General features: G+C 34.5%; 1 protein-coding gene across 3 annotated transcripts in view; it reads left to right on the top strand.

Moving 5' to 3' along the window:
- LOC129240419 (protein phosphatase 1 regulatory subunit 16A) overlaps positions 1–5,412 on the top strand; it is a 96,113-nt gene extending 90,701 nt beyond the window's left edge. For 2 of the 3 annotated variants that reach the window (XM_054876201.1, XM_054876200.1), the window contains exon 9: positions 3,863–5,412. In XM_054876201.1, coding sequence (XP_054732176.1) covers positions 3,863–4,416 — 554 coding nt within the window. In that variant the 3' untranslated portion in view covers positions 4,417–5,412. The remainder of the gene's footprint in view (positions 1–3,862) is intronic. The other variant, XM_054876202.1, reaches the window with a different exon arrangement.
- Positions 5,413–12,160: the final 6,748 nt, after the last annotated feature.

The following is a 12,160-nucleotide window of genomic DNA, read 5'->3' as shown; positions in this document are numbered from 1 at the left end:
TCTAGTGAAAACAGGTCCTGCAGCACTTGGTCTTTCCAACGGAGATGTGGTCTTCCTCTTCCACGCCTTCCTTTTTGGGGTACCGGGTCGTAAATTCGCCTTGCTGGAGCGCCTTCTCTCATACGGGTGACATGGCCAAGCCAGCGTATCCACTGTAATTTTACACGCTCAACTATGTCCATGTCTTTATATAGCTCATACAACTTGCTGTTCCACCGTACGCGGTACGCCTCACTAACGCAGACCTTACGTCGATTTTTTCTCTCGAAGGCTCCCAAAACTTTTTCATCGGCTGTTGACATCGTCCATGCTTCTGCGCCATATATTAGGACGGAAATGATGAACGTTTTGTAAAGTGCCAGTTTAGTCTTTCGAGAGAGAGCTCTACTTCTCAGTTGCCTACTGAGCCCAAAGTAACACCTGTTGCCAAGAATTATTCTCCGTTTGATCTCCAGGCTGACGTCATTTCTGTTATTAATACTGTTCCCAAGGTAGACAAAGTTCTTCACAACCTCGAATGGTTGGCTGTCAACACTGACATATTGTCAAAGACGCGAATACTCCCTGTGAATTGACAGGAGGTACTTTGTTTTACCCTCATTCATCGCAAGACCCACATTGCTCGCCTCTCTCTTTAAACTGGAGTATGCCGAGCATACAGCGCGATTGGTTGCGCCGATAATGTCGATGTCGTCTGCATATGCTACTAGCATGGTACTCTTATGAAAGATAGTACCAGTGCGGTTCAGCTCGGCAGCGCGAAAGATTTTTTCCCGCAAGAGGTTGAAAAAATCACGAGATAGAGAATCGCCTTGTCTCGCTTGATATCGAACGGCTCGAACAGGTTTTTTCCAATTGTGACGACGCTTGTGGTAGCGCGCAACGTCATCTTACACAGCCGTATTAGATTTGCGGGGATACCAAACTTTGACATAGCGGCATAGAGGTGATTTCTATCCGTGCTATCAAAGGAGGCTTTGAAATCCACGAAGAGGTGGTGCGTGTCGAGTTGTTGTTCATGGGTTTTCTCCACGATTTGGCGTATTGTAAAATAAAAGAAAATATAAAAACGCTATGAACTTATTCCCCAGCCCAATATTTCGCTAAGTTATACCAAATTTATATTTTTTGCGTCTTTCTCAAGCGGAATCAAGACGAACAAAATGTTATTGTTGGTCTAGTGCTACTACTTTGTTTGGAACGTTTTTTTATTTTATTTAATTTTTTTTTAATTTTTTTCTTTAAATTTTGTTTTAAATTTCCACGATGGAAAGAATTCGTGATGGAATTCCATTTTTTATCCCAGCGTACCTACCTACCGCAGCGCCTATAGTAAATTTTTCTACCGCATCCGCTTGAGGCCGCCTTCACTTTTTTTTTCACACGCAAACTCAAAATTGCTCTCGTTTTGTTACTTATCAGCTGTGGAATGCTTAAAAAAAATTAATCTAACCAAAATTAAAAGAAAAACTTTTTTTATTAATATTTTCCTTAAATGGCGTGCGAATTTTTTTACTTGACTGTCATTTAATATCCTGTTTTCGTTCCCAAAATCTGTTTTTATTAAAAATCGAGCACAAAAATATAATTTTTATGCATTTGCACTGCTCCTCATGTCATGATTCTAATAAGGGCTCATATAAAACATACATCTATTCTTATTAGTATTAGTATATAAAGGGTGTTTTTTTAACTGCATCAGAACTATCGATATCGATTACTATGATTTGACACCTGAAAATGGCTAACTGTGTTGACATTTCCGTTCAGTGAGATTTGGCAACTCATCGTGAATTGTTTAACGCTCAAAACAACGCTTCCGAATTGTGGACTTGTACTTTGAAAAAAAAAATAAAAAATGTGTGCGAGAAGTGCATAGAGCCAAGTTTTGAAGAGGACGACGAAATGTCGATTCATCGCCGACATACATTCTGTTAAAAAAGTACTGGGAATTGTTCAATAAAATTTATTTTGTTACCTTCAAAATAGGCTCCATTCGAAGCAATACACAGAGGTATGCCAACGATTAGTCCAATCATGAAATCACCTTTTAAACGCTTTTGAAGAGATCTTCTTCGGTTCCTTCAGCGAATTCTTCGCAGCGAATGGCCTCTATCGACTCAAAGCGGCGTCCGCGGAGTGGCAGTTTAAGTTTTGGGAAAAGGAAAAAGTCACAGGTGGATGACTCCGGTGAATACGGTGATTGCTCGATGAGATTTGTCGAGTTTTTGGTAAAAAAAGTGTTCACAATATGAGCCTTGTGAGACGGTGCTTCATCATGGTGCAGGATCCATGAGTTTTCTTTGCACAAATTGATTCGTTCCCTGCACACATTCGCTCTCAAATGTCGCATAACTTCCAAATAATATTCCTTATTTACCATAGTACCATTTGGAACGAATTTCGAGTGCACAACACCGAGATAATCAAAGAAAACGAGTAGCCTGACTTTCACTTTTGACTGACTTTGGCGTGGTTCTTTGGGTTTCGGCTAATGTGGATAGCGCCATTCAGCCGCCTGTTGACAGGTTTGCATGTCAAACTCATATACCCACGTCTTATCACCTGCTATGATGCGCTGGATAAACGTTGGGCCCGTATTCACGTGCGCAAGCATGTCTTCAGCCACCTTCTTCCGATGAATTTTTTGAAAGAAACTCTACTTCCTTGGAATCAGTCGAGCAGCCACGTGTCTCATGACCCATTGATGGTGTAAAATGTTTCGATTTGGTTCGTGAGACACGCTAAAGTCACGAGCTACCTACCTCAAATTTAAATGATGGTTTGAAGGTTTTCCAGCACCATTTCCTTGACTTTGTCGCCGTTTTCATCCGTTCATCTGCAAAAGTCTTGAGCCACTCGTAGACCCTTGCCACTCGTATTTGATAATATACCCTCGCCATAGGCTTTCTGCAACATTTTCAAGAATTCGGCACACGAAGTCCCGTTCAAAACACAAAATTTAAGACAAATTCTTTGTTCGATTTTTCTTATCCATAGAGAAAACCGCAAAGCACACCGGCGGTTGACTGATACATTTAAATGCCAAAAACAAACTAATTGACAGATTCCGCTCAAACTCTGCGAGACTATAGAGGACCGCTGTACCAACATACCTGCAAAAAGATTTAGGCTACATATGCGCGCTTTTTCAATGAACAATTCCTGATATTTTTTAGACAGAATGTAGAAATTTTTACGTAAAGATCTTGGCCTGCGCGCGTAAAAAATACAGCTCGTGCCAGAATTGGAGCCAAATGGCCATCGTTTGCATCGAATTTTTGCTGATTGGGCTCATTTAAATTTATTATTCAGACTGATCCAACGGAGGATATTACCGGGATATGTTTAAAAACTAAATGCTATTAAATTATCTAACAGATTACAATAAAAAACAATTAATTCCAACAATATTTTGTGTTTTGTATTATAATTTAAAGTTCTCAAGCTCTTAAAAAACACCCTATATCAGATAAGCGTTAGAGTATATAATCCTATACTGATTTAACTCATGCCATACGTTTGTTGCTTGCATTCATTAATATATTTTTTTCCATTTGTTTTTTTCTTTTTATTTATTTTTTTCCACATAATTGATTATGTCCCGCATGTCGTTGTTGTTGTACCAAAATCGTAAATCAACTTGCATCGATGATTCCAATTTCGCCGTACCAAATACGAATGTCTGCCAACGCGTGCCAATCATCAATTCATTATAATTTGAAATTATCGTTGTTATTTTTGTGCTTCAATCACATCAAATTCGCACTTAATCACCATTGCATTCACGCACACAACATAAATGCACGCATTCACGCACGCACGCACCTGTTCACGCACTGTCACACTCTCACACACTCAGACACCACAAATACCCATCAGCATCAACAACAACAGCAACAACAACTAAGTCAACTGCAAATGCCTAATACGGCTATGTCGGCCACGCTTATCCAACCACATACACTCTCTTTGGAGAGCCTCAATTCTGCCTCCGCTTCTTATGCCGCAGCCACATTGGCAAATTTGAAGAAGCAACGTTCACTTTCGCGCACAAACAATGTATTGATTAGTGAAAATGGTTCTGTTCTAGGAGCCGCCAACAACACCAGCAACACGATCAACAACCATCTGCATGCTGGCAGCACCAACAACAACAATTTAATACTTGCTGGCGAAACTACAGGCGGTGGTGCAGTGCATCAACAACCCCTCAGCGGTGGTCTACATCCTAGTCTTTTGGAGTTCAATGGCGCCGGCAATGGTGGCGGTGGTGGTGGTGGCGGTAGCATAACAAGTGGTGGTGAACAGTCGACAGCTTACTCGAACGCTGCAGCGATGAATAAGTTCAGCGGCATAACGGGCGATGTTGTTAGTGATAGTACGCGTTCCAAGAAATGCTGTACGCTAATGTGAATGCAAATGCGCACGAGTGGGTGGAGGAGCAGAGGGAGCAGTACGGTGATGAGAGCAGCATTTGTAATGGGTTTACGTTGCATGTGAAATACGAATGTATGTATGTAGGTATGTATGTACAAGTAGCTGGCAGCTCGAGTGCAGCAGCGTGGCACAATGCAGTATTTGCTGTCAAATCAATTTGAACTAACAGGGTATTAACTAATCAGTGCGTATTTAAAGTTTGTTGCACTGCAAACACACACACACACACACACACACAAAATTAAGCAGAAATTACACTTTTTAAATGTAAACACAATTCATCGCACACCAACCAATTCGATCGAATGCTGCTGCGCTGCGCGCGCACGCACAATGGAATATGGCAACCACAAGGTTTGGTTGTAGCAACCGGTGTTGGAGTGGGACGAAAAATGCAAATGTTTAAAAAATGAGAATAGTTATATATAGATATATGAATTTGGTAAGTATTTAAGGTTACCTGAATTGCAAAAAGTAAAACCCAAAAAAATTTTTTTATAGAAGATTATAAAAATGCCATAAAATAAAGATTTATTTCGGAAAGGAAATTCCTTTTTGGTAATTTTTCATTAAACTCCAAAGCCGAATTACCGCTTAATAATACATAAAATGTGGCCGAATGAGTTGGTGCGTGGTTACCATTCGGAAGTTCACAGGCTCGAAACCCTGAACACGAAACACCAAATCATAGAAAAATATTTTACTAATGGCAAACGGCCGAATGTATTTATGCCATGAAAAAGCGCCTCACAAAAAAAAAAAAAAAAATTATCTGCCGTTCGGAGGTGGCATAAAACAGTAGGTCCTTCCATTTGTAGAAAAATATCAAGACGCACGCCACAAATAGGAGGAGGAACTCGGCCACACATCCAGCCAACTATATATAGGGTTTTTCAGTAAGAGCGCTTCAACTTTTGAACTTTTTTGAATAAAACACAAACGGTTTGACTTTTTTAACAATTTTTTTTTTTTATTATCGAGTTTGAACATATACATTTAAGTATGAAATTCGATTTCTTTTGCATGACCACCGCCTGCACCTTTTACGAAGTCCAATCGTTGAACCCAATTTTCGACCACTCTTTTGCATAAATCGGCCGAAATTCCAGCAATTTCGCGTTCAATATTGGCTCTGAGCTCACAATTCGTCGCCGGCTTGTTACTGTAGACCAATGACTTCACATAACCCCAAAACGGGACGGCTTGTTAAATGGACCGTAAAATGGCCGTAATGCTCTTAAAGTAGCAGCAACAGAACGATTATTTTCATAAAAAATTTGCACGATTTGCAATCGTTGCTCAAGTGTGTAGCGTTCCATAATGAAATGTATACTAATGAAGTTTACAAATGACAAGCGAAAAATAAAAAATATTGCGTCGTTCGCCCTCCCTATCGGAAAAAAGTTGAAGCGCACCTATTGAATAACCCTATATATGCAGTCTGTGTCAAAAAAAAGGAACCGCGATTATTCATGAAGTATAGGTTTGTCAGCCGCATCGCACATAGAGACAACTATGCCACTTAGACCACGAAATAGGTCCGTTGGGAGCTTCATGAAGTATAAAAGATATATAATATATTTCAATTTTTTTTACATGAAAGTACAAAAACTACGAGTCGCAATTACTCAATAAGCCGTGTAGGCTCCATCGTTGCCAAGAATAGCCTGACATCTTTTCGGCATGCTTTGAAGCTTTTCTGCGTAGCTCGTCGACAAAGTGAACCAGATTTTGCGAGCTTGACGCACGAGTTGGCTTAAATCATGGACTGGCTTTCCGGCAAAATGCGTTTTCATAATTCTCCACACATTTTCAATGGGGTTGGCGTCTGGGGACTGGGAAGGCCAGTCCATTACTGTGACTCCATTTTCTTCTTTTGTTGTTTCTCAATGTGTTTTTCTTAGAGCAGTGGTTTTGATGATGGAGTGATTGGATGGATGGACGGTAGGATATGTTCGCCTCCTTCAGTCGACATTCGATGGTGTTGATACTCACATCCATTCCCTTTTTAGCAAGAACTGATCGTGCTTGGCATAATCACATAGTAGGGTCCCGCTTAAAAATTTGGACGATCACTTTATCCTGCTTTTTTGTCGTCACTCGCTTCAAGTCGCGCTCGGAAAAGTCATCAACATTTTTGTACTCCTTATACCGCTGATTCCACATCCCAACAAACTTTTGATTTTGTATTCACTTTTGCAGCCGCAGTGTAAGATAATTTCGGTCCTTTCGAATACGTGCATAAAAATATCGCCGCAAAATGCTTCGCGTACTTCTCACTCATTTTTGTTTGGTTGCGTTTACGGGATATTTTCAAACAACACTAACCTAAGTTAGCACTGACGACGTAGCCCTTGAGTGGAACTATTACGCTGAAAAAGTAGAGCGAAATATATCTTGAAATTACAAGAAAAAAACCGGTTCTTTTCTTCTGGCACAGGCTATATATATATATATTATTTATATATCGTCCCCTTAGTATAACAATAGCCTATGTGCTCATAGGCTATTATTTTTTTTTTTTAATTTTTGGATTCTCCATCGTCGATTTTATATGTGGTCAAAATTTTGTCAAATTCTAGTTCCACAAAGTGGGTCAAAACATCAGTCAAAAAATAATAAATATTTACAGACATAACGAGATTTGAGTGAGAGCTACTTTCGACAAAAAGTTTGAAATTCATTTTCTCAAAACATCAAAAAATGTATAGGCTATTTTAATACTAAGGGGACGATATATATATATGTATAAAGCATAATATGATATAGGGACTTGCAATTCGATGAAATTATTCATATGTAAGCAATCAAAAAGTGAATTTTTTACTTTTTTTGTTAGTCACCCCTTTTGCCTTTCGGGTGACAATACGTAATTGTATAGAGATATTTAGACAAGTATTTCAGTTTTTAATACTTAAAGGTATTGATATTTTCTTTGGTGCGTTGTTAAAGCATTTAGAGCGCGCCTAATGGTATGCTTCTTATTTATAATTTACCTTCGTTTACTTTAGGTTTAGGGCTTTATTAGGTTTGCACTGCTAGTTTAACTATGCTTGCCAGCTAAACTAAGTTTAAACACACAATTTTATAGGGTTAAATTCAGTTTAAAAATTAGCTACAGTTAAACGAGCACTAACAGACAGGACTTGAATGGGCAGACAGTGTTTTAATGCCTTCTTGGAACTTATGGCCAGCGATTGATTTTAGCTACATTTTTCTAATCATCATCATCACCATCAATTTCAGAGTTCCAAGTTGGAGCATAAGGCTAAATATTTTTCTAATGAGTTGATTAAAAAAATGCATTCGTTTTTTAATTATGAAACCAAGTAATTTTACTTACATTTTGCCTCTTGGAACAACCCATTCTTCCTATGCCTTTACGGTGCTTAAAAACCAGTTGATCAATTAATTTTTTGTAACTGGTATCTTAAATCTATAAAGATATAAAAAGGTAGTTTTTTTCTGTAAATAATGTTAATTACCCTCAGTAATTTATTTATTGGTTAATTATTTTTGACTTTTATTCAAAAAAAATTAGGACCACTTGCAATTGTTGAGTTTTCACCCTATGTGCACTTCAAACTTTGACTTTATTATACCAAAATAATGTTCTATAAAACTGCATACTTGAAATTTCTCTAAAAATTCTAAGTAAAACATTTGAAATTTTGTTGAAAATTAGCCGAATTTTTACAAATTTTATACAAAGTTCGAAACTTTGCTTTATACTTTTCTTTTAGTATATGGTGTTCTCTCTTTTGACGCTGACTGTATGCTCCAAATGTACTAAAAAAATAAAAATTTAATTATATACCATAGCAAAATTGCTTTTTTTGTGAACCAGTTAACAAATAATATTTTCCTTTTATTATTTTTCTGTACAAACACCAGAAAAAATTTGTATGTCTGGTTTTAAGCTTTTATCTAGTACCAAAAAAAAAATTTTTTTTTTTTAATTTTTTTTTTTTAATTTTTTTTTTTAATTTTGTTTTTAAATCACAAAAGAATAATAATTCTCTTTAATTTTTCAATTTTATTGATTAAAAATTAAAAAAAAAAATATTTCCATATAAATTTTCGCCTTATAAAGAGTATTAATTTTATTTTAGTTTATTACCCGCAGTAATTTATTTATTGGTTAATTATTTTTGACTTTTATTAAAAAAAAATTAGGACCACTTGCAATTGTTGAGTTTTCACCGTACGTGCACTTCAAACTTTAAATTTGTTATACCAAAATTTAATGTTCTATAAAACTGCATACTTGAAATGTCTCTAAAAATTCTGAGTAAAACGTTTGAAATTTTGATGAAAAATTTCCGAATTTTTACAAATTTTATACAAAGTTCGAAACTTTGCCTTATACGGTTCTTTTAGTATATGGTGTACTTTCTTTTGACGCTGACTGTATGCTCCAAATGTACTAAAAAAATAAAAATTTAATTATATACCATAGCAAAATTGCTTTTTTTGTGAACCAGTTAACAAATAATATTTTCCTTTTATTATTTTTCTGTACAAACACCAGAAAAAAATAATATCTGGTTTTAAGCTTTTATCTAGTACGAAAAAAAAATTTTTTTTTTTAATTTTTTAAATTTTGTTTTTAATTCTTTTATTAATTTTTTTTTTTTTATTTTGTTTTTAAATCACAAAAGAATAATAATTCTCTTTAATTTTTCAATTTGTTTAAAAATTAAAAAAAAAAATATTTCCATATAAATTTTCGCCTTATAAAGAGTATTAATTTTATTTTAGTTTATATGATGTAGAAGATTATCTCTGTAGCATAAATAAATGACTTGTAACAGCTCATTGATATTTTTGAAAGTAATAATTTGTCTTCTTTTTTTTGATTTTATGTGCTTTATGTCTCTCGCACCCTTATATTAATAAATGAAATTACAAAATAAATAAATAGTCAAAACTTATTAGTGCACTTTCTTTTGAGCTGACAGTATGTACATTAGGGTGGATAACATTTTCTTCGCTACTTTGATTCGGCGACCGAATTATTCTACTGACGATTCTGAACAAAAAAGTGCATGGAAGCATATCTGTAAAATGGATAGCTGTAAATGGAGCTTCCTTATTTTTAATTTTAGTTATTAATCCTTGATTTTCAACTCTTGGTCCATGGGCTTTTGAGGATTAATTAAAAAATCGTGTATGTACTTTTTATTCTATTTTTCTATTTGATTAAGCCTGAGAAATTTTATATTATAAAAAAAAATTCAAACAGTGTCGTGTTGCAGTGAATTATAGTGCATAAAATTCTATCTAAAATTCGATCCAGAATTATTTTGTCTTCAAATAATCTTGTGTTCTTATAAATCTTTTTTTTTAATCATTCGAAATAAAATAATTGCAATACATAGTTTTTTTTTGTTATTATTTATTACGGCAATTATTTATTAATAATTTAAAAACTAAAAAATATTAACTTAAACATTTATTTAAAAATAACTAATTCAATTGTTAAGGCAATTACTTTGTCTTCCAATAATCTTGTAAAATAAAAAATTGCAATTAATAGTTTTTCTTATTTATTTTTTGTTTTTCAAAGACCTCAAATCCTTGTTTTTATTTAAAAAATCGATAAATTGAATAAACTTTGCCATCTTACACTTGCTAGTGGAGAGCTGTGAGTAAAATAAATATCAAAAATGAGTGTCCCATACCCAAAAACTATATACACATATATTTTCTGCCAAAACAAAAAAAATTTACAAAAACAAAGTATTGAGAATTATCAACTAAAATTAAAAATACGGAAATTTGCAGTACATTTTAGAGCTATGCTTTCATGGACTTTTGTATGCAAAATTGCAAATAGAGTACTTAAGTCGTCAAAGCAAAGTTGCCTATATTTTTTAAGAACAAATTGACCCACGCTAATGTTCATATATATACATCTAATTGGCGCGTACACCCTTTTGTTTTTGGGTGTTTAGCCGAACCCCTCCCCCTATTTTGTGGCTGACGTGCGTCTTGACGTTGTTCCACAAATGAAGGGACCTACAATTTCAAGCCGACTCCGAACGGCAGATATTTTTTTATGAGAAGTTTTTTCATGGCAGAAATACTCGGAGGTTTGCCATTGCCTGCCGAAGATTCATACAATAATATTCATTTATTACGCTGCTAATTTCCGCACTCAAACGCCCAATAGCCCGAAAAAATGCTACAGCCAAACCTCGTACTCGCATACACAATGTGCCGTTAGGTGCAGCGCCAGTGTGCAGCAAAAAGAAAACAGACATAAAAACCTATGCCACTAATCTTACCAATGCATCACAAAAGCTAGTTAAAAATAACTATACATTTAGTATACAAAAAATGTAATAAAAAAATATAATCTATTTATTATAAAAAAATTACATAATAATTATTTATTGTAATGAAAAGAAATAAAAAAACTACAAACAAAGTAAATGAATCAAAAAATTCAACTGAACCTAAACTGCATATAAATTAAGTAAAGAGGAAATCAAAAAAAAAGTTGTTAGAAAAAATTATAAACTACTAAAAATGTATATACACACACACTTACATACATATATGCACACACACACATACACACAATTGTATAGAAGCCAGTTGAAAAGCTGTCTTTTATTTTAAAAATAAGTTACAAATGAGACAACAGTTGTATTTTCTAGGTCAGTGAAATTAAAAAAAAAATTAAAATAATAATAAAAACAACTAATAAAAATTGAGAATCAAAAAAATTCTGCGCATACATACATAATCACATAAGCAAACAAAGGAAATGCAAAGCAAAGCAAGCAAGTGTCTTTTAGCAAGTTAGGCATTTATTGGTGTTGTTTTTTTGTTATTTTTTTTTTTTAATATTTAACTGTAACGCAGTAGTGAAAAAGTGAAGTTAAGAAAGGAAAAATGAAAATATTAACTGCTGCAGAGAGTGAAAAAATTGTTTTCTAAAAAGTCATTAATTTATATTTATGGGGTTAGGGGTAGTCAGAGGCCCGAAAAAATGATTATTTTCAATAATTTGTTTTGTTTTATTTTACGAAAATAAAAACATAACATTAATAAATCATTTTTCGACTTGACTTTAGCAGAATTTCAAAAAAATAATAATAATTGTAAAAGTTATCGCGGTTTGTGTGAAGCCCGTTTCTCCAGAAGTCCCTTGCGGTCAGCATCACAAGTCCATGGAGATTCATTTAAAATCAATAGGACAAGAGAAATTAGTTTAGTCATAGATAATCTTGTGCTCGATGGAAGCTTTTTTTTTTGTTTTCAAAATTACCAAAATATGGCGGCCTCAGGAAATAATTTTCAGATTTTCGAGAAAAAAACCGACAAAAAATAATTCAATTTTTGAAAAAAAAATCTTTCAATCAGCCACCACTTTTTTATGTTTTTCAAAAGCAGTATACATTTTATTGAAATCTACTAAGCGTTTTTTAAGTTACAGTGATCGCCAGTTCAAAAACATAATTTTGAGAAAAACGCATTTAAAATTTTGCTATCGATTACCGGAGCGCCCGAGCGCCCTTTGTTAATTTTTGAATAACTCGAAAAGTATTTGTCGGATTCACTTCAAATTTACATACAATTTTTTTAGGATATTATATACTTTAAGAAAATGCAAAAAAAAAACATTTTTTTGGAAAATTCCGACTACCCCTAACCCCTTATGTATGCATTAAATTGAGAAAGCATTGAATGCGCTGGAAATTGAGCCAAA

Source organism: Anastrepha obliqua, chromosome 3, assembly GCF_027943255.1.
Source record: "Anastrepha obliqua isolate idAnaObli1 chromosome 3, idAnaObli1_1.0, whole genome shotgun sequence".
NCBI lineage: Eukaryota > Metazoa > Arthropoda > Insecta > Diptera > Tephritidae > Anastrepha > Anastrepha obliqua.
Note: the sequence above shows the minus strand (reverse complement) of the source record. Positions and strands in the feature narration are given on the sequence as shown.